The following is a 25,922-nucleotide window of genomic DNA, read 5'->3' as shown; positions in this document are numbered from 1 at the left end:
GTTACTTGTCCAGCTGGATTGATTGGAGCCTGTTAACACTATTTTGTAAAACAGAAAACAGCCATCAGCTACTCAGCAGTCCACAGGAGAAGGCACAGGCTTGTGGTTTGTTAGGAGCTGCCTGTGGAGGTCTAGTCAGCAGAGGGCGGATCACAGTGAGTGCCACGACTAGCCAAGGTCAGAGGAGCTGGCTGGCCATTTAGACCCTTCACAGGTGGGATGCGAACTCTGAGATGGAGTCTGGTGTGCACGCTGTTTATTAGGGAGGGCCCTGCATCCATCCCAGTGGGAGGAAGGACACAGGATTGGTTGGAGGGAGAAGGTGAGCTGTGACATAGGCCTGATGGCAGCCGGGGCCAGCCCCTCGGGACCTCGAGCTAAAAAGGCCCACCAACGTTGTCTCACATTAGATGAAAGAGCCTCATCTTTATACTTACTAGTCACCTGATATGGGCTGCCCTTGGAGGGGTGAGACCTTGTGAAGGGGACTGTGTGGCCGCGGGAATCCTCGACAGGTTGAAGGCTGCCTCTTCACAGAACTGCCCGCAGCTGAGACAGGTCCTCTGTCCTCACTTCTCCCCCTCCCCCTGCAAGTTCTGTTATAACACGGGATCCAAGCCAGTTCCCAGAAGCCTGACTGGACAAAGAGCTTTGCCCTCTCCCTTGCCCTTTCCCTGTTCCCCACAAAATAAAGTCCCAGGTAACTCACTCTCCCAAAATTACTTACCAAGCCTCCAACAGAAACATAGATCTAATACTAGCTCCGTGAGGCCGGCTGTGGCCTGGAGCAGGGATTGTAAGGCAGTGTTACAGCCCCAACCTCCTCACCAAGCACAGGATGGGAACCTTGCCTGTCAGGGCGGCTGCTCAGAGAAATCCTGACCTGGACAAGGAGGAAAAGGGGGCAAACTAGCTGACTCCTGAGACTCCCTCCCATTTTGGATGCATATAATTCTAAAATGTACGTGCAAACCATACTGAGAGGGGACCAGGGAGGGCGTTTGTATTCTATTCAGGGGATGGAGTACACTGGTGGGTTTTTTCCTTTTCAAGTGAAGCTTGTAGATTTTATGTAAGATCACACACAGTAAAAATCTGACATTTCTATTTTGTGAGTCTGGGCTAAAGCTGAGATTTGATGTTGAAATATGAAAGTAAACTGTAACTAGCTCCATTTAAGTATCTAGGATTTATATTTATATAGAACCTTTACAGTGCTCCCGGCTTCTCACTCTGGAGAAAAGAAGAAATTGCAGTAATCTCACCTAGGGCCGGACGTCCAGAGAGGCGGCACTTCTAGGTTAATGGGAAACTGACACTCGCGCCCGGGCTTCTGAGCGGTGTCCACCCCCTTCCAACCGGCGTGAACTCTCACACCCAGGGACACAGTCACAGGCCTCACGTATTAAACTGAGTGCTCTGTGCCCCAGCTCAGTTGCAAATCACTTTCAAAAACATTTCTTCATCGTCTTTTTAAGAGCACCATTTGTTTTTAAACATTGCCCTTTCACAGTCCAAAGCTACTTCTTAATGTTATTATTGCTCCTGGCAAACCCATTTCAATTCTCTGAAAACGACTTTTCAGTGTTTTTCTATTTGCGCTGTTTCCACTCAAGTGGGCTGGCATGCGGCTGGCTTCCCCCGCACACCCCCACTCCCACCCACCCCCAGCCCCAAGGAGACAAATGTGGGAATGAATCAGCATACGATGTCAGCATTGGAAGGCTTCTTGGATTTCATCTAATATAATTTAAACCTTGCACTCTCTTATTAAGGATGCCGAAACTGAGGTATGAGTGGGGGGTGGGTGTCACAGAGCAACTTATAGCAAAATTAAGCTAGGACAGAGCACCTCAAGTTGTAAAAGACTCTCTTATTTGGTTTCCTCAGAAGCAGTACATGGAACCAGATGCAAGTTTGTGGTTTATTTGGGAGGGGATCCCAGGAGACCACGCAGGAGAGAGGGGGCATGAGACAGGGGAGGGAAGGCCGCTATTCAGATGTGGTCATGAGCAGGCTAACGGGGCGGCTGGGGCTCAGTCCCCTGAGAACCGCTGGAGATGGTTTAGATCAAGCCTCTGAGTTGTCCCTCTTGATGGGCCGGGACTGGCAGTGCTCAGCCACCAACTCCCTCTGCCTCTGTTTGAGGGCTGCTCCCAGGCTCCGAATTCCCAGCATTTCCAGAATGTTCTCTGCAGGCAGCCAGGATTTGTCTACAGCCAGAGAAAGCCCTCAGGGGAGAGTTGCAAGGGCTTCAGCAGGAAGTTGCTAACACAGGATTGGTGAGTGCCTGGGGGCATGAGTGGGGCGGCCACAGCTGCTGCTACAGTGGCCAAATGCCCATTCTCTCCTGTCCCTGGTCAGTAAAGCTCACTGCCTTAGAGATGAGAGAGAGGCATGATATATAAGGGGAAAGTGAATGTATAGGGTTGGTATTTGCAAATGAGTAAATATCCCTATTTTATGGGAACTCTGCATGCACTTTTGCACACCCTGTCCTTCTACCTTGTATGACTCCTCCTAGAAAACTCCTGTTCATCCTCCAAAGTCCAGTTCCAATCTGGCCTTTCCTGATTCCTCAGGAAAAATCAGTGCCCCTCCCCTTTGCTCTGACAGCATGCTGTGCTCGCTCTAAAATATCATGACTATGCATGCCAGGCCTCATGTGTGCTCCTCACCTGCTACTTTCTAGTGGTAGCAATAATAGCGACTGTTCATTGAGCACTGTAATTATGTGCCAGGTACTTTTTAAAAAAACTTTATGTGAATTAAGTCATATGATTCTCTCAACTCTATGAAGTAACTGCAATTGCCATCCCCATTCTGTAGAACGGAAACTGAGAGAGAGGCTAAGCTACTTTGTCAATATGATCCAGTTAGCAAGTGGCAAGCTAAGGTTTAGTTCCAGAAGCTCAGGTTTCCAAGTCCCTGCTCTTAACCATGGCAGAGAACAGGTTACCTTTGACTGGGGTAAAGCAGGGAGCCCAAGGCTGAACCCTGGGCATCATGCTAGCAAGGCCTCATGCCTAGCTAGGAAACATTACTCAGAGGGAACCTGGAACAGGAACATGACACAAGATATATTTTTACAAAGATTATTCTCGCTATAGGGCATACGGTGAGTTGGAAGAGGAGAGGCCGAGAACAGAGATAACAGTTAAGAGACTAGTGCGGCCATCCAGGGAAGAGGCGAGGAAATCCCAAGTTCAGCAGGGAACCTCGTCCCTGAGCGAGCCCCTGCTGACCTCCCAGCCACAGCCACTCCCCAGCACGGCAGGGTTGCCACTCACAGGTGTGCAGGTGGTGCCCTGCACAGATGCACCTGGGCAAGAGGGCATGGAGGGGCGGACATGCAGCCCAAGCTCTGGGTGCCACCTGTGAACCCCTGGTGAGGAGTCACATGCACCTAAAAGAAAGGGCGCCGTTGCTCTTGCACACAAAGAGGACAGATGGCCCAGCCATGGCCCAGCCCCTGTGACCCTCCAATCCAGACATTTCCCACTACTTTTGCTTCCTGATTGTGGCATGATTTCCCTCAGTTCCTCAAGGCCGTGGAGATGTGCACATGTCTGGAGGTGAGATCGGGAAGAGGCAGATTGGAGTAGTGGCAAGGAGAGTCCCTTACCCCAAGCCCCTGCCCCGAGCACCACCTGTCACCATGCTTACATCCCACCAGGGCCCTCACTCCTGCGGGCCTGGCAGCCACCACATGGACCCCCAGTGGAAGTGGAAGGTCCTTCCGGGTACATGCCTGCCAGGAATAGTTGACGGGGGATTGGGAACCAGTGATGGAAGGGAAGGAGAAGGGGGAGAAGGAAGAGATATGGGTGAGCAAAGATGCACGTGGATTTCTGCAACTTGCTCGCTTTTCCTTTCCTTCGTATCCTCCACTTTCTAACCTCAAGACACATGTTGAGTAAATGCCTCTGAGAAGACTCACCAAGAAGGTGACACAGCGTTTTTGAGGTAGGACTTTAAGGTAATGCAATGGCAAGAGAGCTGGATCCAGGAGACCAGGGAGGATCCTGCTGTGTCGCCCCGGGCAGGCCCAGTGCTCTCTCTGGGCCTCCATTTCACCACCAGCCAGCGTGCAGGCTGGGTCAGGGGCTCTCCAGGCGTCCTGCAGTCTCAGCCTGGGTGGTCTGCAGTTTGGACAGCAAGGTGGGAGGTGGGCCTGTCTGTGACCGGCCAGGCTGGGCTGTGTTTCATGTCTCAGGTGAAGCCAGGTCCACGAAGTCAGGCAAAGTAGCCCCAGAGGAAGACGTTGATGGCCAGCAGGAGGACAGCATTGACGTCGCAGACGCGTCTCCAGAGCGGCTCTTCCTCAATGCTGGTCAGTTTCAGCTCTAGCGCGGCCTTCTCCGTGGGGCTCAGGGCTGGCTCCCGGACCCCAGAGAGCCCACAGAACCAGCCCCAGAGCAGCTTTCCGCAGGACCTGTGAGGGGCTGAGGGACAAAGGCCAGAGGGAGAGGGAAGCAGGAGGGAGCGGCAAGGCAAGGTCAAAAAGGAGAGTGATGAGAGAACAGGGGAGGGAGAGAGAGGGGAGAAACCGTGGAAAAGGATGAGTGCACAGAAAAAGGGGGGCTGTGAAACAATCAACTTCCTACTAGTCATAGCCTGGATGCTGAGCTGGGACTCTACCGAGCTGACCCTGGCCACGCACCCAGCCATTGGCAGAAACATCTCCATGGTGGTGTGTTAAGGGGTGAGGATAATGCTGTCCATCCCAATTCAGATCACACAGCTACAGGAGGTCACAGTGGGGAGCATCACTCCGCCCAGGAAAGAGTCAGCATTGGAGCCAGACAGACAGACGCAATGCTGTGGGCAGGGCACTGGCTGGAAGCCGCATTCCAGGGCCCCTGCCATCCCCTGACTGAGGCCACATGCCGACTGCTCAGCTTCTCTGAGCCCAGGGTCTTTCCCTCCCAAATAGGTCAGGGGCGTATGTCCTGTTCTGCAGGTTGTTCTGTTCATGGAATGAGAATGCAGATTTGACAGCACCTTAAAGAGTCACAGTGCTGAGCAGTGGGACAGACTCTAGGGAAAGCAATGCTCTGCATGTGCCTGAGACCGTGCCACCCGCACACAGCATCGCCAGCCTGGAGAAGGGGCTCGCACATTTCATTAAAAGCTAACTTTAAAAGAATGAATAAAGAAAATACATATTATCAAAGTTCTTTTGGATTAACAGTTAATATATTAAAATAAAAATCAAATAAAAAGCCTTTCACTGAGGCTGAACCCAGCCCATTGGAATGTTTTATTATCTTCATGGCTTTGGAACTTGGTGAGTTCAATGTGACTATGGAGTCTCAGGGATACGAAGACCCTGGCTACCAGGTAGTCTTGTTCCTTCACTGCACAGAGGAGGGAAAGGGCTTGGAGAAAGGAAGCCACCTGCTTACGGTCACGTAGCCGCAAAGCTGCACGAAGAGGAAGAAGACGAGTCCAGCTCTCAGTGCACTAAACTCTATCGTTTTACAAGCCGGTCCCAGCACTCTCTTTTGAGTCACTTAATAAAGCTAAACCTATCTTCAGCCTTGGATGTGCATCCTTCCTTTGGATCTGCTCTGCTGTTCTTAAATTTGTCTTTGAGTTCCTGTTCTTAGGACTCAGAAGGGTACGGCCATTTCGCTTTTTAGCGTGAGTGTGGCGCAGGCGAGGCTTCCTCTGCCTGCAGCCTTCACAGGTGGTGCTTCCTCCCCACCCCCCACGTCCCTTGGCAGGGAAGGGGCTCTTGCCTCTCCCTGTCCTTTCCCTCCTCCTGGTGGGTGGGAGGGATTTGTCTCTCATTGAACTTGATTGACTCAGTGCCTCTTCTGTCCCTTTTGGGAGCAAGTCACCCACAGGGAGCAGTCATTTCTCTGCTGCTCCAGAGAGAGGCTCTGCTCTGGGCCTGGGGGCCACCAGGCAGGGCTGCCCATGACTGTGCAAATCCGTCTAGTTGTGGGGCTGAGCTGGGGAGAGTACAAGCCATACCCTCCTTCCCTCTGGGAGCTACCTTCTCGGCTCCTTCCCTTACTCCTTCCTCCTCTCGGCAGCTGCCTCGCCTGCAAAGAGCTGTGCTCTCAGACTGCTTCTTCCACACCATGCATTTTATAGGGACCAGACCTGGTCCTTGTGGTGAAGGAATGAGAAGCAGTTTTGAGACCCTAACATCTGGCAGATGGACCTCAAAGCTCGAAAAGGAGTTAAGGAGTTACATGTTGCAAAGCAAAATTGGGGCACCAGATTAGACTAGGGCTGGTGACTTCAAGCTTCATTGGTGCTAATAAAAGTGAGCCTATAAAAGATTACATTCCCCATTATGGATAGCTTTTTAAAACAGTAGACAGATGGGTCAAGAAGCTTGGATCTTGAAAATACAAAAAGAAGCTTGGATCTTAGGTGTCAGTAGAGCTCATATTCTGGAGCTTATGATGTCATAACCTCTAGGCAAGTGGCTGTTTCTGTAGAGTCAGGGTCTTAAGCAAAGCTGAAGGGCTCAAGAATGGTGGAGGGTTCTCAGGCCTCAGGGAAGCTCAGGGCTCCTAGAATCCGGCAAAGATGTGGGAGCCAAGTGGCGTAGCTGGCAGCCGTGTGGGGCCAACAACCGGTGCTTGGATAACGTTATCTATGCCTTAAACTTGCTGGAATTATTAAAAGTTTGTCACACCAGCGGCTGGGGATGGAATGAAAACCTTTTTGAAGCCTTGATGGAGCTCTTGCCTACCCCAATGGGAGAGGGCAGCCTCTGAAGGCACCCCAACTCCACCCAGCACTGGGCTCCTCCATCTGAGGCAGGAAGTACATTTAGGACTTAAATTTCATTAAAATTTTAACTCATCAGGGCAAGAGAAATTGCCGTGGGGCTTTAAATTGCAAACGATTTTACCACTTCTGACATTAGTTTTTCCTTGGGAATCTTACACTTTGGGAAATCTCTATGGTGTCACTAAATCAGAATGCCTTAACATTGGTATTCAAGCGCCCTGCAGGGAGGTCATAGACGCATTGCATCTAAACCAGCTAGTGTATGTCTTATGTCAACTTCCGACTTTAGACACTGTGTGGTCTTGAAGGACATTGAATTCATATATATTCTAATACATTTAAGAACAGACTGTTGAACCTCAGAGGGAAGGCAGGGGAGAGTGGGTGGGAAGAGATCAACCAATGAACTTGTATGCATATATGCACAACCCATGTACAAAGACAATGGGGTGATGAGGGCTTGGGGTGGGGGGTAGGAGCGGGCTGGAAGAGGTCAATGGGGGACAAAGGGGGTTATATGTAATACTTTCAACAATAAAGATTTTTTAAAAATTAAAATTAAAAAATTAATAATAATAATAATAAAAGAATCTCCAGGAGGCAGTATTTGTATGGCCCACCAGCAGCTCAGGAAGACACTGTACGGACACATCTGCTCTCTTCCTGTGAAAATGACCATACTTTTGTGTGATTCTAGGCAGATTATTAAGCCCAATAGGAAATAAATAATAAAATGGGTGTGTGTGGGGCGGAGGGGGGGCTGTTTCTTTGCCATACCTGAGGTTTCCTTCCATGTGGATGGAACTCAATTAATGTCACACCCTTTGATTTGATTTTCTGCCCTTAGATTCATTCCACCCGGAGAGGTGAAGGGACCTCCTGTGGCAGGCTTGGGAAGGATAAGAAGGGCTCACTTGGTTCACTCCCACCCTCCTCCTGGGCAGTGAGTGCTCATGGGTAGGTGACTGATGGGTCCCTCTGTCTAATGCTGGGGTTCAGTGTCAGGAAGTGCACCTCCCTGTGGATATAAACCAGATCTTTCCACCTGCACTTTATCAGTAATGGGGGCAATATTTTGGCTCCCATCTGCCTTACTTGTCTTATTTCTCACATTGTTTTATAGGCACGTGGGAAGGGAGGAAAGATAGTGTATGGACTCTTACAGAGACCTCATCCCCATTGACCCCAAGATGGGATCTTAGGGGACCTGTGACCCAGTATCTGTCCCCATCACTCCTCTGTGATAGCACCCCAGCATACCCTCAGCCTACCTCCGTGCTGCTCCGGGCCCTGGCTGGGGTTCTGGGTCCCTCCGCCTCCTGCAGCGTGCACGCCAGGTGGCATCTCCATCTCCGATGTCCCTGGTGTGTCCTCGTGGGCTTCCTTCTCCAGCTCATAGCGGGGGTGGTTCCGTGTCCACCATGTCAGGCGAGCGAGCTGGAGGGAAGGGAAACACTGTCTTGACTCAGTTCTCTTTGAAGGGAAGTCACGCTGTAAAATTAGAGGGGCCCCTCATGGGGGAACCTCAGAGCAGGGAGGGGTGCCAGGAGCAAGCGCAGAGATGGGAGGGAAGGCTTGGCTATTAGCTTGGCCTCCACTTCCTTTGAAAACCTGCTCTCCCTGAGCCACTCCAGGTGCTGAAACACACAAAGTCAGGTGCAGGGAGATAGGAACCCCATGACAAAAGGCTTCCAAAGTCAGGCTAGGAGTTGATTTCTCTTAAAAACAGTGCAGTGGAGAGTTACTGCAGACTTTGGGAACAGGCATGAGACTGAGTCCTGGGATTTAGAAAGAATTGAAGGGATTCAGTCTGGGGCCTGTTGCAAAAGTGAAGCAAGAAATAAAACGAGCTGCCTCCTCTGCTCACCTGTGAATGACCCGCTTGTTTGTAGGAATTAGTGCCACCAGGGTAAGAGTTGTAACCTCTAAGGCACCACACAGGTAAAGGGTGTTAATACTGATTTCCACTCAATGTTTCAGGGCCCAGCTTCTGGCATGGGCTTAGTTACGGGCTAAATTGTGTCCCCCTCCCCAAATGCATGTGTTTAAGTCCTAAACCCCAGTACTTCAGAATGAGCTGGTACTTGGAGATTAGGGTCTTTAAAGAGATAATTAAGGTTAAATGGGGTGTTTAGAGTGGCCCTAATCCAATAGGACTGGTGTCACTATGAGAAGAGATTAGGACACAGACAGGCACAGGGGGAGGAGGCCAAGGAGAGAGGCCTCAGAAGAAACGACCCTATACCACCTCAATCTCAGGCTTCTAGCCGCCAGAACTGTGATAAAATAAATTCCTGCTGTTTAAGCCACCCAGGCTGTGTGTGGTACCTTGTTATGGCAGCTGGAGCAAACGAATGCTCTTTTGCTCTAAAGAAAATAAAAGGTTTCAGAACTGAAGACTGGGCCTCATGTCCAAGGACAGGTAAATTGTCAGCATGGGAGAGGGGTGAACTCCCAATTAAGCTCTTACTCTGGTGGACTCTGTTTCTTTTCTCATATATTGTTTCTTGACTCTTCAACCAGTCCCTACTCATTCTTCTAGATCCAACTCAAAGTGGCCTTGTCAGGAACTCTCCCAGGGGTGACTGCCTCTCTTCTGTGCTCAGCCTTGAGACTGGTCCTTCTGCTTTTCTTCTTGGTAGAGCAACTGTTTATGTGGGTGTCTGTGCCCACCCCCCAAACACTCCCCTGTAGACAGATGCTATGGGAGACCATTCATCTTTGTAACACCAACACAGGCCTGGCACATAGTAGATGCTCACTGAGTAATCTTTCAATTGAACGAATTACTTTTCAGTTGGGAATTAATAACCCAATGAGTTCCCTCTCCCCGGGACATCTGTATGGCAGCAGGTAAGATCATCACCCAATGAAGTTAAACTCGGTGGTGGGGATGGGGAGGCATTTGGGGTGGGGAGGGGGTTAGTATGAGCTCTCCACTTGCCTCTTCCTCAGGGATGGGGGTTGTACAGAGGCTGACGGTGACCATGACGATGGCAGTGAGGCCGCAGAGGATGAGGGCAAAGTAGAGGTAGTGGAAGTCCTTGAGCACAGCCGGCCTCTGGTCCACCTCCCCACAGGCTGGGGCTGAGTAGGAGAACTCCAGGATCATGCGCAGGAACCCCACCACCAGGCCAAACATGAGGCCCCAGAAGGCTCCCTGTGGAGAGAGGGCAGACCAGGCAGGGGTGATATCCAGATGGGAGGCCCTAGGAAGATTAAAACCACTCTGCACCCAAATATCTCTCCCACTGGTTGTTACTGTGTTTGCGGGTCCATAGGAGTGAATTAATGCTAAGGCTTTGTCCTAACATAAAGGCAGACAGAGTGGGGTATAGGAAATAACATGGGCTCCTGAGTCAGACGGACCAGGATTTGGACCCCGACTCCATTTCAGAATAACTGATGCAGTGATTCAGCCTTGCTGACTCAGAGTTTTCTCACGTGCAATGACAGGAGAAATGAATAAGTACTAAGTGTAGATGCTTAATCTTCAAGTCAGGTGAGCGAGCTAGAGGGAAGGGAAACACTGGCTTGACTCAGTTCCCTTTGAAGGGAAGTCACGCAGGATGGAATACGATTTTTGTAATAAGCAAGGAACAACTTTCTGTTATGATAAATCAGAAATCAGTGTTGCTTCTATTTTCCCCCTGTATTTTGATATATATATATATATTAACAAAAGAAAGCTCTGGCACCTCCCATATCTTCTTTATAACACTATTCAACCCTAACCTCTGTTTCCTTATGTAAGAGTTATATTTTTAAAATTGAGATGCCAATCTAGATTTCAAAAATTCTGTAATGAGCAGAAGCATCCATAGTTCAATTGAGTTTTGCTGTGCACCGTGACTATCAGCAGGGAGATCGGACCTCTGCCAACAGAAGGCACCAGTGGACACCTTCCTTCATAGTCCATTGGGAGAGGCGTTCCTATGATCTCCTTGGCCATGACCTTAGGCTCTCACATGGCTCCAGTGGAGTCCTGTCCATGATGTCCCTTTCCTCCTGACCCCAGATCTGGGCTGTATAGCCAGAAGATCTGGGGGTTTTCTAAACTGTTCTGGGGAGTAATCAGGGTTATAGTCCTCCTGCCTCGAGCTCCTCCCAGACTTCTGTTAGATTTCAGTGCAGTTTCATGAATAACATGTGTGTAAGCACCCCTGCAAGTTCACACTTCATTTCACCATCATCACTGCTATCTTTTTGCCTGCATATAAACCCTTATAATGTTAGAGATGAAACAGAGCCTAGAGATCTTCTTGTCTGTCTTGTGCTTCCACACACTGTTCCTCATGTCTGAAATACTCTTCCCCCTCTCATAATCCCTCATGACTCAGCTCAGATGTTGCTTCCTCCAGGAAGGCTTCCATGACCCCCTCCAAGGCATCTTATAGGTTAGATGTTCCTGTTCTTTACTTCCTAGCAGCCATTAGTCTTTCTTCTTATTGTTTATTGAATCAGTGATGGCAGACCTATATGAACCTTATAAATATGGCATCCCAGATTGATAAATGTTTTTTTTCTTCTTCTACTAGGGTGCTGTTTTCATAACATCCACAAGAGGGCACCACTGCAACAAATCCCCTACTTGGGTGCTGTTCTCAAAATGTCCACAAGAGGGCACTGGGATTAAAAATGGCAGCAGAGTAAGTGGATGCTACACAGACATGCTCCTAGGACCAAATTGGAATTGCAACTAAAATGCAAAAAAAAAAAAAATAAAAACCCAAATAATCAACTGAACACTAGCTGGAGAGAACCGAGGATGGAAAGTGGCGACCAAATCGAGACTGGTAGGAAGGGCAGAGGCGTGAAAAGGCTGCACTGGCTCCCACAGAAAGCAGCTGTAGTTCCGGAGCAATATCTCAGTGGGGGGTTGCCACTGAGAAATCTGGGGTCTAATCCCTAAGCTGGGTCCCCCATCAGAGAGCACCAGAACTGAGAAAGGTGGCCACAAAACACCTGGCTGTGAAAAGCAGCAGGGTTGCTGTCTGCTGGGGAGTGATGGCTGGATATGCAGGCATTCTCTTAAAGGGCCAATGCACAAAATTTTACGTGAAGCCACTCTCTTTGTGCTTCAGCAAAGGAAGGGCAGAGTGGACTGAAACTGTGTAAGTAGAAGCCAGGGTTGGGGGCTCTGGGGCTAGAGCTCAGAAAGCAGATACCCTGGGTTCCTGTGCTGAATCATTCTCTCATGCTGGGGAGGTCATCTTTCTCAGGCAAACCTTTGCTATGCAGGTGGTTTTTGCCTGGGGGGAAGGCAGTTGACTCATTCTATTGGAAAACCCCTTGTCCCACAGTGTGGAGTTTCTGAGGTCCATTAAGAGATTGAGAATAACAATTAGCCTCCAGGCAGAAGCAATTGCCCCACCCTGTTGGAAAACCTCTTTCCACACCTGTGGATGATTGCCTGAGGGCTACTCAAGACCAAATGCAATCAGTCTGCAGGCAGAGGCGGGTCTCTGGAGGCTTTGAGTTTTTGCAAGCTCTAATTAGTCAGAAACAGTGTTTGATAGTATCCTGCACTAGAGATTGAGAGCAGATCTACCTAGTATACAGCCACAAACCCAAATAAGCAGCCAAAAGAAGGTTCTTTTGGGAAGGAAGGTTCTTTTGGGGAGACCAAAAGAACAACCCTCAAATGAAAGAAAATAAGAATTCTCCAGAAGAGGAGATAAATGAAATGAAGATAAGAAATTTATATGATATTGAGTTCAGAATAATGATTGTAAAGATACTCAATAGCATGAGAAAACATATAGTGACTATGCAAAAATAACAGTCGGAAATGAAGAATGATATAGCACTAATAACACATTAAAAGGACTACACAGAAGATTAGGGGAAGCTGAGGATCAGATCAGTGAATTAGAAGACAGGGTAGAAAAAAATCACTCAATCAGAGAACCAAAAAGAGAAAATAATGAAAAACCAGGAGAACAGCTTAAGGGAGTTGTGGGACAACATGAAATGTAACAATGTTCACATAATAGGTGTACCAGAAGAGGAAGATAGGGAGCTAGTAATAGAAAACTTCCCCAACCCAGTGAAGGAAAAAGTCACACAAGTTCAGGAGAAACAGAGAGTCCCAAGCAAGAAGAACCCAAATAGGCCCACACCCAGATACATCATAATTAAAATGCCAAAAATGAAAGACAAAGAGAGAATCTTAAAGGCAGCAAGAGAAACGCAATTTGTTACCTACAAAGGAGCTCCCATAAGGCTGTCAGCTGATTTCTCATCAGAAACTCTACAGACCAGAAGGGAATGGCATGAAGTACTCAAAGTAATGGAAAGCAATGATCTGAAATCAAGATTACTCTATCCAGCAGGGCTATCATTCAAAATAGATGGTGAAATAAAGAGCTTCCCAGACAAAAGAAAAAAAAGGCTAAAGGAGTTCATCACCACTAAGCCAGCATTACAAGAAATGCTAAAGGGATTGCTGTAATGAGAAGAAATAGAGAAACCTCAAGATTGATAAATGTTTACTGAGTGAATGAATGAATCTATACCAGATGCTATGGATGGGGAGGGGGCACTTGGTTTGTGCAAGGTTACAGAGAGGCCAGGTTAGGCCAGACCAGCTCTCCTAACGTGTAGTGAACTGCTGTACTCACAGGCTCTGTGATCCTCTTGCAGAAGATGGCCAGCAGGAAGAGGGCAGTGACGGGTGGGGCCAGGTAGCTGGTGATAGACTGGATGTAGTCGAAGAGCTGGCCACTGTTGGAGCTTTGGATGATGGGGATCCAGAGGATGCTGATGATGACCAGGAACACCACAAACACTCTGCCAGGAGGGCACAGGGTGCTGTGAGGAGCCCTCAGGGTGGCAGAGCGTGGGGTGGGGTGAAGGTGATGCTTGGGAACCAGGAAGGGAGAGGGGGGAAATGCATTCTTGTTGAATCAGAGAATGTTAGGGACAAAGGATGAGAGTCTAGAAATTTAGACTCTTGAAATCCCAGAATATCAGAATTCTAGGACCTAAGAGGTCAAGGCTTTTTAAATAAACCCGCTCTTCAGAGAGGAATCCATACTTTTCACCCCACCACCCACCTCAGTAAACGACCTCTGGATCTTTGCTGGGGATGTCTTTCTTTCTCTTTTTCATCAAATCCTGTGCAGAGCAGCCCCCTTCTCCAGGATGGCTCCAGACTCGGTGACTTCTTCCTTCTCTAAGCTTCTCCAACTCTAAGTGTCTCCTCCTTATGTTGCCAGTTATCTCAGAAAAGAGACTCCGCTTTCATATCCTGACTCCCCCACAACTGATCCAGGCTCAGGCCCAGGTCCTCAAAATGCACTCCAAGCATGATTTTGCAGGTGTGTGACCAGGTTGATGAAAAACTTTTCTTGGATGTGCTGAGTGCAGTAATGCATATGGCCAGCAGATGGTACCAGAACCCCACTGGTTGATGAAATAAGTGTCTAAAACCTGGCAGTTTAGTGTGCAAATATCAAATGACACTCTTTTAGAAATCTCTCAGCACACCAATCCTTTCCTCTTCTTTTTTCACATTTTCTCTTTCTCAGGCCCCCACTAAAGCAGCAGTTACTCAAGTGACCTCCCTTCTGCTCATCCTCGCCTGCACCATCTGTCCTGCATCCAGAGCCTCTGAGCAAGCAGGCAGTGGGACTCTATTGGGCAGCTGTGGGCAGAAGGCACTGTGGTGGAAGGAATAGTGCATGTAAAGGCAGGGAGGTGGAAAAAAGCAAGTTACCTAAACTCAAAGACCATCTTCCCAAAGTGGGGAATGAACACGTTAGTCCAGAAACCTGAGTTATTTATGAAGCCTTAAGTTATGAAGCACAGATTTCAGAAAGGGCCCCTTAACTCTATGTAAACTACAAATCCCCAGCCTGGGACGACAAAGAAAAATCAGCCACCATTATACTCTGAAAAGCATGACACTGATTCCAACAAGGTAAATGCAAACTCTTTAGCCTGGTGTTGGAGGCTCTGCCTTCTTTGGAGACAAACTTCTTACAAATGACTTTACTGATGCAGGTCCCTCATTGCACTGCCCGTGTTTCTGCCTTTCTCATTAAACTCTTCCATCCTCAGGGCAGGGCCATACAAGTCCTCCCTGTGTCCCCAGCACAAAGGCATGACCCAAGGGGGTTGCTCTGGGTGAGACTGATGGAGTAAGTTAAGGCCTTTCTGATATCCTGGGAAGCAGCTGGTCCGAAAGATCTAGAGGGTGAGCCGCTTGCTAGCTTCCTCCATTTATACAGTTCACCTTTCACTGTTTAAGTCTTTGTCAGTTTCTCTCATTGACCCTGTTGATCAATTGCAAGAGGAAGCTGAACAGTAGGGAAGAGAGTTTTTTCTCCTTGTTCTGGACGGGGAGGAGGGGCCCAGAGCCAGGAGGGACTTACCGGAGGTCAGGGAGGAAGCTGGTGCTAGAATTAGGCACTCTGACTGCCAATCCTGGACCCAACCCAGCCACACCTCCCAGGGCAACCCAGGCAGGGAGCAGAGGGGAGAGGGTTTGCCTGCAGGAAGGGGCGCCCACGGACGGGCCAGCACACCTGCCCACCACCATCAGCTCCTGCTCCGTTGCCTTCTTGCGGAAGCGCTGCCACACGTCAATGGCGAACAGTGTGCTGCTGCTGTTGAAGATGGAGGTGAGCGAGCTCATGAGGGCGGCCATGATCACGGCGATCATCAGGCCCCGCAGACCTGGGGAGAGACGAGGTCTCTGTGGACAACTGGCCGTGAAGGCCCTGCCAGGCACCATGGAGGCTGCAGCACCCGCAGAGCCAGGAGTCTGGGGTGGAAGTGGGATGGGGAAGGAGCAGACTGAGGTTCCCACAGGCAGATAAGGAATCCAGGGCTGGGCACTGGGCTCTGGCCCCGCCCTGCTGCTGCCTGCTCTGTGGCCTTGGGGGAGCCAGGGCCCTCCCCAAACCTCCCCAGGAAGGGGTGTGACAGCCCTGACATCTCGTGTGGGTGTCAGAGCTGACAGACACTTGCTAGTGTTCACTGGTGGGGAGAAGGCTACGTTGCTAAATGTTTTTAGTGTTTTCCTTTTTCATTGAATTGGCGCCAGGCAAAGCCCTGGCCTGGAAGCAGAAGCCCAGGCTTAATTCCTGGTTCTGCAGGCAACCAGCTGTGTGATCTTTGAACTAAGGGAGTCCTTCACGTTAGGGCCAGTTTTTCCTCCTGCAGCAAGAGATTGGCTCCACTGATCCCCAAAATCTCTGTCTCTCTTGACCAAGCCTCCAGGAAAATGACTGCTCACCCCAGGGAGGGACCCCCCACCCGGTCCCACCTCTGGCCCCTCCCGCCCTCAGTCCAAATCTTTAGCCATAGCCTGCATGTCTCCCTGGAAGACTCAAGGTGTCCTACACCGAGGCCAGCATCTGCCTCTGGGGCGTTGATTCTTCCTTTTATTAATATTTAGTGACCCGGTGCATGAAATCCATGCACATTAAAAGGGAATTAATTAGAGCAAATATTTTAATATTGCTATTTGCCCTTTCTCTATGATAGAAATGTCAGAGATGAAAGAAAATTAGTAAAATGTATATGAAAATCTTCCTCCTGTCAGAGTCTGGGGCGTGCCATGGGACCCAGAGTCAAGTCCCCGCCCACCCGGGTGTGCCTTAAAATCACACAAGACCCAGACCCGGCTGGCCACACCCCCACTGGGCGAGATTGAGACCTGGCCAGCCCCACCCTTGTCAAGCCCCGTGGACACGTGTGTCTGTGTGTGTGTGTGTGTGTGCGTGTGTGTGTCTGCTGGGAGGGGATGGGGATGTGACTGTTTTTATTCCCTCTCCCTGCCCATGTCCATCCTGAATGCAAACCCTCCTGGGCAGTGGGGATTGGAGGCAGCTGGCAGTGGGAGTGACTGGTGGCCGAGGACACGGGACTCACCAATGGGCATGAGAGCTATGACCAGCTTGGGGTAGGCGATGTTGGAGCATCCCACTCGGGCCCCGCAGACTCTCTGGCAGATGTCAGGGTCCACGCAGCCCACCTCATCTGCACAAGAGGTGATGGCAGTTAGAGACGGATAATCTAGGGCCTTCTCGGGATGGCCCAGTGTTTGCTTTCTGACCCCACCGGGAAGTGTTCACCGGGGACTGTGCTGGGCCTGAGGGTCAAAGGGCAGGTGGCTGACTGGGTACCAGGATTTACTATGGTAACTTTCTCTGCCATATACTACCCACAAGGCTGGTAGACTCATTAGCTTTTAGGCTTTCTCTATAATAATAAAAGCGTAATATGCTAATTAGACCATCTGTCCTTCCGGACGACCTTCCAGATGAAGCTGGGGCTGTGAGGGAAGCCGGGGTCCCGGGTGCCAGAGGGAAGCCAGTGCCAGCAGTTGGGGAAAGGAAGGCCTACTCTTGCATGAATTTCATGCATCGGGCCTCTAGTATCCTGATAAAAGGCAAATGTCCTTGGAAGGCACCAAGAACACTTTACTGGTCTTTCCCTTGTAAAGAAAAGGCAGGATTTAAAATGACATTCAGATGCAAATTTTTCTACTGAAGTAGTTATTGTATGTTTGAACTATTTACATAGTTACTGTATGTATGTTAACAAAGGTTAACATACTACTATGTTCTTCTTTGTTTGTTTGTTTTAATCCATCAATCAGTTGCCTTCTGTATGTGGCCCAATAGGGGATGGAACCCACAATCCAGGTATGTGTCCTGCCCGGGAATCCAATTGGCAACCTTTTGGTGCACAGGACAATGCTCATCTAACTGAGCCCACACTGGCTGGGCACTACTCCATGTTCTTATTAAGGACTGTGCAGCCCCTGCCTGCTCCAGCTCTCACCTGGGTACAGGGCCCGGCTGATCATGCCGGGCATGACGATGAAGAACATGGGCAGGATCTTCAGGTAGCCGCCCAGCACGGAGCCTCCCTTGGCGTGGGACAGACTCTTGGCGGAGAGAGACCTCTGCACAATGACCTGAAAGGCACCAGCGGAGGCCACAGGTGGGCTCTGACGTGGTCACTGCCTGTGCCCCTGCGGTGGTCCCAGAACAAGTCCCAACCCCCTGCATCCGGATGCCCAGTTTCCCGCAGGAGCCACCCCAGTTCAAGGTGGGCGGGGCCCGCCTGGCTGGGGCATCACCTGGTCCGTGCACCAGCACCAGGTGGCCAGCACCGTGAGCCCGAAAATGAGGCCTGGCCAAGGGATGTCCCCGCTCACAGGGTCCCGAAGCATGTGGAAGGCGTCAGGCCGGGGGAGGTGGCAGGTGGTGTTGGGGACTGTGACATTGGGGATGGCCTGCTGGTACCGCTGCTCCAGGCCCGGGTACCAGCCCACCTCCTTGAAGCCTGTGGGGGGAGACCTCAGTGAGTGAAGCAGCCCTGAGCCCCACTGAGCCTGTCACATGCCCCCCAGCTCCCAGTCCCGCGTGGAGTCCCTGGGCTTGGAACTGGCCCGAGATGTGGAAATGCGGGAGGGCTGTGGTGCTCCGCTGGTTTGGCATAGAGAGCATGTCCCCAGCCCTGAGGCGGGTATGGCTCCGTGCCCCAGGAAGTCCTGATCAAACCACGGAGGTGACAGGAGCCACACTGGCTGAGAGAGGCACTTAGGGGCAAGGTGGGGTGTATTCAGTTCTCCTTACCCAGAAACATGAGGACCAGGGCTCCCCCCACCATGATGACCGTCTGCAGAGCGTCTGTGTAGATCACGGCTGTGAGGCCCCCTGGGGACCCAAGGAGAGGGCTCATCAGTCAGCACCAAGGTTTCCTCTGTGCCCGCCCTGCACATGCCACCCTGGGGAGACCGGAGAGGACACCGAGCCCTCTCAGCGGATGGGCTCCCCTCCACCCCACCTCCCCGGGGGAGGCCAGTCAGTCACAGGTGCTCGGGCCCAGCTCTTCCCATCGACAGCCTCTACCCAGCTGCCTGGACAGAGCCTCTTTAATATCCTGAGTCTATCCCTTTGTGAGCTGGTAACTCCGCCAGGACGCCCCTCCCCGACCTGGACGCCCACTTACACTCCCGTCCGCCCAGGCCCACTGATCCCCGTGTCCCAGGAGCCAGGCCTGTGCGGATGCTCTGCAGGAGGGGCTTTGTGGCTTTAGTCTGAAGCAGCCTGCAGTCAGGTCCACGTGACAGTCCCCTCATCCCTGCCCTGCTCCTGGTACGAAGGGTCTCTCAGGATCTCTCAGGGCCTCTCCTTCCTGCCTCCTGGGGCTGGCTCTTGCCTCCTGTTCCTGCCCTTGTGTGTCCCCTTTTTCTGGTCACTGTGCCTCTTGTCACTTCCTCTGTGTTTTCCCTTGATCCCATCTCTCTGTCTGTCTCTGTCTTTGGCTCTTCCTGTTTCTTGTCCTCTGCCCCTCCCTCTGACATCTCTCCCCTCCAGCTCTTCCCACTGTATCCTGGTGGCCCTGGGCTTCCCTCTCCGCCTCTCCCTGCCTCTATGTCTCTGCTCTGGCCCTGCACCCTGAGGTGACCTTCCCCCGGCCCTACCAGCGATGGTGTAGACGGCTGTCACCACCAGCAAGGCCACCGTGGAGAGGTACAGGTTCCAGCCCAAGGCCATCTGGATGAAGAGGGCTCCAGAGAAGATGTCAGTCTGCAGAGACACGACCGGGAGGTCACCAGGTATGGCCCCAGGGTGTCACCTTCCCTCTCAGCAGTACCAGCTGCTGTCAGCCCTCCTCACACCGTGAGGACAAGCCTTTAGCGCTGTGCTGAGCGGGTGAGGTGGGCCGTGCAGGCGCTGAGCCACCATGGAGGTGTCAGAGCAGAGGTGGTCCCAGTCCATGACTTTTATGAACCCGTTACAGGGCTACAACATGGTGGACGGCAGGACACATGGATGGGTCACATGAGCCCAGCCTCAGTTCCAGTCCCAGAGCTGGCCCTCTGGGCAAATCATGTGACGCAGTTTTGTTTTCTAAGGTTAGGTCAATGGAGAAAGAATAAGGACCTTTATTCATAACATTCTAGGCAACTAATGCATGGTGCTGAATGAAGAATCAGGGATAGAAAGATGAAAGAAGGCATGAATGAACTCTAGATTGTGAGTTCTTTGAATGGAGGGACTGTCATTCACTCAACAAACATCATCCATCTCTGACTACCTACCACTGAGGGAGAGAATGCGCTGAAGGTACATGGATTCATTCTTCCTTTCTCCCATCCTCCCTTCCATCCATCCATCCATCCACCCACCCATCCATCCGTCCATCCAGCAATAAGCCATGCCCGGTACTCTGCATTTTCAGAGACAGGGTGGCCACACTGCAGTGTACTCACTGAAATCTTGGTGAAGATGTAGAGGATGAGAGACAGCACAGACATGTACACCTGTATCCTCTGGCCCCCAAATCGCTTCTGCAGGTACTGCGGCATCGTGACCACGCCGGCTGCGATGTACACAGGGACGAAGACCCAGCCGAGGGCCAGCAGCAGCCAGGTTGCCTGGGAGAGTGGAGAGAAATTGGTGTTCATGTCCTGGATGCATATGGACGAGTGTCCCCTACAGAGAGGCGGTGCCATGCGGAGGACAGCCCTGGGCAGGAGGTAAGGGACCCGGGACCTGATCTCAGTCCTGTGTGACCGCCAACGGTCCCTCTATCTTCTCCGGGTCTTGGTTTCTTCATCCATAAAATGGGTTCTCCCCAAGAACATCTGAGGGTCCTCTCGGGGCTAAGGCCAGGGGTGAGGCGGGGTGGGCTCAGACCCCTTGTATCCCCGAGAAGCCCCGGGCCAGCTTCCTTACGTTCCATTCGAAGCCGCCCACAGCAAGGCCTCCGGCAGCGCCTGTCCCAGCCAGGCCGATGAACAGGCCGCTGCCCACATTGCTGGACATCAGAGATGCTCCGATCTGCAAGGCACAGGTGGGTCAAGAATCAGGGGTCAGTTTTCATCTGATTCAATCTGGAGTCTCCCATGAGATTCAGGAGCTGGGATGTGGCGGGGAGAGAGGACCTGGACTTGTGGAATCTGAGATCAGGGGGAGGAGAGGAAATGGGGGAGCCAAGAGAAAGAGGGATGGAACTGACAACTAGTGGGGGCCTGCTGTATGCCAGGCGCCGTGCAAGGCATTGTGTGTATTTTGTGTGCTAATCACTTGATCTCCACAAAGATTTGCAGGGATGAGTATTAATCTCTCCAACTTACAAAGAAAGGAAATAATGTTAGGAAGAATAGACAGTGGCTCCCGGCCTCCCAGTGAGGGTAGCAAAGTGGGAAGAAGGAAGCCACGAGGAGCAGGTCCACACAGGAAGGGTGAAGCGCTGACTTAGGCCATGGACCTAAGGGCCCCCAGAGAGGAGGAAGGGGAAACGGAGGAGAAAGAACACAGTCAGCTGATGGAGAGCCTGGGTCATAAGGGTCTCAGGATCAGCTCCCGGAGGCTGCTGGGGGATTTACATCAATCATTTCCCTCATTTACCTGCTTTTTAGTAATAAGCTGATGTGTCACCTTCTCAAGAAAATCTTTGCTGGTCCCACTCCCACTGTCTGGAGGTTGGAGCTTCCTGCGAGCCCTCACGAGCCCCCCACACTGCCCCCCCCCCATCCCTCCAGCTCAGCAGTCATGCTGTCTGTGAGTCTGTCTGCCCAGTGCCACCCAGCTTTCTGGGACAACATTGTGGACCATCTCCCTGTAGGTCCAGCCTGTGGCCATAAGAGGGCGCCAGTGGACACTTGTCGGAGGTGTTCAGAACAAGGTCGCTCAGGTGGCAGGTGCATTGGGACTGGAGAGACGGAGCCCAGAGCCAGGAAACCCACCTGGGGCTGTTTCCTGGGAACAGGTGGGAGATGAAAAGGGGAGTTGGATGTGGGAGAAGGGGAGGGAAGAAAGTCAACTCACCGGCCACCAGGTCATGGACCTCCCCGCCAGGAAGTAGCCGCCAATGGTGCCTCGGCTTGCTCGGAAGGACGACTGGAAAGGAAGTGGCCAGAGGTGAGGGTTTCCCGAGATTCCCCAGCCTCTGCCCTCACCCAGACTCCCCGCCCTCGGCCCAGGCTCTGTGGACGCAGAGGGGAGAACTGAGGCAGGTTTTCATCATCTTTATTCTACGCGCCGTTGGGGTGGTCTGAGCCTCTCTCTGAGCCTCCGTGCATGTCTCCCAGAACCAGTGTGAAGAACCAGGGGCCAGTGGGGGTACGCAGCCCCCGCCATGGCAAAGAGCTGCACGCACATACACATGAGTGCTACCGTGCACTGTGGTGCCCTCCCTCCCCTCCGTCTGAGCTGTGTTTCAGAAATTGAGCTGGTGTCTCAGTCTCAGGCGTCCATCGCTGCAGGGAGACCGACCTGTCCCCTCCTCCCCCTGGGACTCCTCACTGGGGAAGGTAAGTGCAAAGCTGGTATTAAGATGCTGCCAGGCCTCTGACTGGGTCTGGAGGGAGAAGCACTGAAGGGGAGGCAGGAAAGGGAGATGTAGACGCTTATCTCCCCGGAGGAAACGTCATTGATCAGCCACCGGGCAGCGATTGGCTGTGCAGGGCTGGTGACTGTTCCACCCTCCCTCAAACGTCCCAGTGTCACCTCTGGTCCTCGGGGAGGCCAGGGGAGCAGAAAACACTAATTTCACACGTTAATCACGAGGCCCAAGTCAGGGAGCCACCTGTCCAGCCTCCATGGAGCTGGTGCTTCTCCCCACGCCGCCCCCCCCCCCGGGCGAGCCAGGGGTCATCTGTGTGGCCTGTTCTTCCTCACACCGGCCCTGGGAGGCAGGGACTGCTCACCACTTTACAGACGAGGAAACCAAGGCCCAGAGAGGGATCCTGCCCTCGCCACAGCCTCGCCAGTGACCAGCTGGGCTCCAGGCACCGTCGGCCTCGCAGCAGAGTCTAAAGGTTCCGGCATTTCTCTCCAATACTTCCGTGATGACAGCAGCCCTTTATGGCTGCCCTGTGTGCCGGGCCCTGAGCCAGATGTCACGGAAGGGTCGTGCCCGCTCTGTGCTGCGGTCCTTATTCTCATTGTCCAGATGGTAAACGAAGGCTCAGAGACGCTTCGGAGGTTCCCAGGGCACGCGGGGATGCGGGAGCTGGGGTGTGAGCTCAGGGCTCCTGGCCTCAGAGCCTGCCTCTCTATGGCACTGAGGCTCAGGGGAACAATGGACCACAGAAGGACCTTGGGGTCCGCCTGGCTCCCTTCCCGTGAACACAGGAGCCCGGCTCCTTTAGAAAGCTCTGCTTCCTGCCCAACACTAACCAGTGGAGGGTGGGGTCGGCCAGGAGTCAAGCATCCGGGGAGTTGGGCATCTCAGCTTGGCGAGGCAGGAAGGAGTGGGATCAGGGTGGCCAGGGGAGGGTGGGGCGAAGGCAGCAGGTGCACAGAGTCAGGCAGTCAGGAGAGGGGCTCAGGCCTGGCCTGCCTCTGGCTCTCTGTGTGACCTCAGGCCAGTCACACCCTTCTCTGGCTTCAGTCTGCTGCCTATGACAGGGGGCTGATGAGACCTTTCCACTCCCACCCCTTCCTCTGCTCAGCCCTGCCCCAGCTCCTGGCCAGCCGGAGATGAGAGTGTGGCTCTGCCTCCCCTGCCGGCTCCCAACCTCCACAACTACTCACCCAGACCCCCACGCCCACAACGAAGATGAAATAGACGACCAGGACCCCGATGTCGTAGGGGTGCAGGCTGGCCCCGGGGCCTGGTACCGAGCTCCGAGCTGCCGCAGTCCTGACCCCATTTCCTGAAGCTCCGAGCCCTGGCGCTGCCAGCTCCATGCTCCTCGGTGAGAGCCGCTCACCACCCGGCTGGACTTTGAGGCGCTCCTGGCTTCATTCCTTTCCTTTAATGATTAAACAGCCCAGTGCCATCAGCTGCTGAGAAAGCCCAGCCCCACTGACAGGTAAATCCTAGCCACCCTTTCCCCTCTGTGGGCTCTCTCCCACTCCCCCTCCCTCTCTCCCTCCTCTCCCTTTCCCCCTTCCTCTCCCTCTTCTCTTCCTGCCCCAACACACATACACACACACACACACACACACACACGCAGAGGCACACACAGGTATAGGCAGGCACACACAGGCACATGCACCAAGGCACAAACTCTCTCTCACCCCCCATGGGGAGAAGAGGAGGAGGAGGAGGACAAGGAAGGGAGGAAGAGAAAGAGGAGGAGAAGGAGAGGAGCAGAGTCTTGGAACCCTGCAGCTGGAAGGCCCTTCAGAAGTCAAGTGTTCCAGCTCTTGCTTGTGTGGAGGGGAAACTGAGGCCCAGGGAGGGGAGGGTCACTCAGGGATGTAAAGGCAGACAGAGCTGGACTTGATCCAGGTTCTTGGTGGTCACCTATATGCAACTTTCCTCCTGCCCAGCGGGCAGAGACCAGAGAGGAAGGAGCCTGCTTTACCCTTGCAAAGCATCCCCCTCACCTGCTCCTGCCTCCAGCCCAGCCAGGGGTCACCTTCCCTTTTGTTACAGTGCAGGGCCCTGAAGCCAGGAGTACGGGCAGAATTCACAGCTCGGCCCACGCTCCTGCCCGCGCTGGGACAAAGGAGCGCTCCTGAAAACAACACAGAGCACCCTGCGCCCAGGGGACACCATCTGCCTGTGACCCCAGCGGCCGCTTTCCAGTCCCAGCTGCGGGGCTCAGTGACCTTCAGGGTGATGGTGGGCCGGTTGCTAAGGGACTCTGAGCTTGTGTCCTCGGTCAGCATGGCCTGCGCCCTCCCCACCTCTCAGTGCCAGTGAGTGGCTTCCTCCTATGCCCCCCTACACACACCAAGGGAGGGCCACCCTGGCCCTCAGGGTTCCACTGCCCATATACACTGTCCCCCAACCCCATCCTCCAGATGCCTGAGGCTGAGCCCCACCCCCTGCACTTCCCTCCCCTAGGCCAGCAGGTTTGGGCCCACAGCAGCCACCAATCTGTTAGCTCACCAGGCAGTTTAGTATCCAGAGCCCAGGAAGTGCCAGGAGAGAGCAGAAAAGGTATTGACATAGTAGGACTAGATTATTATGAAACCTATGCCCAGAGCCCAAGGCCTTGCTATATCAGCGAGCCCAGAGCCCCCACTCAAGGCTTCTCTGTTGTTGCAAACTAGCAACAGTCAGCAGCAGAAAGGAGCTGCCAGAGGTGGACAGGGCTGGAGGGACAGCAGGAGAGTGGCTGTGATGGCCAACCAGTGTGCAAGAGCATCATTAAAACCAGGACACAGGAAGACTGATGCAAAAGACAGGACAAATGGGGCGGGCAGACCTATAAATTAAGCTCCATCAACTCTCAGCAAAGGGCATTCATGGGTAGCAGCTGAGGATTTAAATGCATTGACCAGAGTCACCGAGGAAACATTAGTATGACCATCAGGGACTTCTATTGAGAAGGCACACATTGTGAAATCCAGGGGAAGCACTTCATTCCAAATGGTCTAACATTTTAGGCAGGTGCTGGCATTCAGCAAGGAGGCCTCATTTATCCAGGAGACCCTCTCTGAGAGCTCCCGAGACTGAAGGGTCGATCACCTTGTCATTCTTACTTTGGGTGAGTCCCTGTGGGCCCCTTCTCTGTGAGGCAGAGATGCCGACATGAGCAAGGCCCAGCCCAGTGGGAAGCCAGATGGCACACGGTCAGGCACCTTCAGCACGTTCACCCACCCCTGACCTTAGCTGGGAGCTCAGAGGAGGAGACAACAGACCGTGTGAGGAGGTTGGGCAGGGCTTAGAGGGAAGGGGTTCCTTTGAGCCAGGCCATAAAAAAGCGTTCAACAGATTTGGAAACAACCCAAGTGCCCATCAGTAGATGAGTGGATAAAAAAGCTGTGGTACATTTACATCATGGAATACTATGCAGCTGTAAAAAAAGAGAGATCTCTCACCCTTTCACATGACCTCACTCATTTGTGGAATATCACATGACCTCACTCATTTGTGGAATCTAATGAACAAAATGAATTGACCAACAAAATAAGACCCGAAGCATGGAGGTATGGAACAGACTGACATATCTCGATGTGGGGTTAGGGGATGAGAAGAGATAAACCAAAGAACTTATATATTTATCTGCATAGTCCATGAATAAGGGCAATAGGGTGGTGAAGGTCTGAGGGGTGGTAGAGGCTGGGCGGTGAGGGGTAAAGGTTAGGGGTGGGGAGCTATCTGTAATACTATCAACAATAAAAAATACATTTAAAAAAAGAGTATAACAGCAGTGTAACAGGCCAGTAAAACAGAAGTTTCTGCCAAGATACAATAACATAAAAATTGAAAAGTGAGCAGCAGATCTGCAC

General features: G+C 52.2%; 1 protein-coding gene across 5 annotated transcripts in view; it reads right to left on the bottom strand.

Moving 5' to 3' along the window:
• Positions 1 to 1,905: 1,905 nt before the first annotated feature.
• Positions 1,906 to 25,922, bottom strand: part of SLC5A9 (solute carrier family 5 member 9) — a 26,555-nt gene continuing 2,538 nt past the window's right edge. Inside the window, exons 1-15 of one of the 5 annotated variants that reach the window (XM_014454566.2) lie at positions 23,268 to 23,404; positions 22,911 to 23,132; positions 21,558 to 21,629; positions 20,463 to 20,567; positions 19,997 to 20,161; positions 19,205 to 19,310; positions 18,354 to 18,434; positions 17,855 to 18,060; positions 17,554 to 17,689; positions 16,639 to 16,746; positions 15,288 to 15,438; positions 13,380 to 13,548; positions 9,701 to 9,916; positions 8,028 to 8,193; positions 1,906 to 4,445 (exon numbers count right to left, since the gene is read on the bottom strand). In XM_014454566.2, the coding sequence (XP_014310052.1) occupies positions 4,237 to 4,445; positions 8,028 to 8,193; positions 9,701 to 9,916; positions 13,380 to 13,548; positions 15,288 to 15,438; positions 16,639 to 16,746; positions 17,554 to 17,689; positions 17,855 to 18,060; positions 18,354 to 18,434; positions 19,205 to 19,310; positions 19,997 to 20,161; positions 20,463 to 20,567; positions 21,558 to 21,572 (1,833 nt within the window). In that variant the 5' untranslated portion in view covers positions 21,573 to 21,629; positions 22,911 to 23,132; positions 23,268 to 23,404 and the 3' untranslated portion in view covers positions 1,906 to 4,236. Of the gene's footprint in view, positions 4,446 to 8,027; positions 8,194 to 9,700; positions 9,917 to 13,379; positions 13,549 to 15,287; positions 15,439 to 16,638; positions 16,747 to 17,553; positions 17,690 to 17,854; positions 18,061 to 18,353; positions 18,435 to 19,204; positions 19,311 to 19,996; positions 20,162 to 20,462; positions 20,568 to 21,557; positions 21,630 to 22,438; positions 22,677 to 22,910; positions 23,133 to 23,267; positions 23,489 to 25,922 lie in introns of those variants that run through there. The other 4 variants (XM_006087283.3, XM_023752758.1, XM_014454567.2 and 1 more) reach the window with 4 other exon arrangements.

This window comes from Myotis lucifugus, unplaced genomic scaffold, assembly GCF_000147115.1.
Source record: "Myotis lucifugus unplaced genomic scaffold, Myoluc2.0 scaffold_37, whole genome shotgun sequence".
Lineage (NCBI taxonomy): Eukaryota > Metazoa > Chordata > Mammalia > Chiroptera > Vespertilionidae > Myotis > Myotis lucifugus.
The sequence above is the reverse complement of the archived record's forward strand: the minus strand, read 5'-3'. Positions and strand labels throughout refer to the sequence as shown.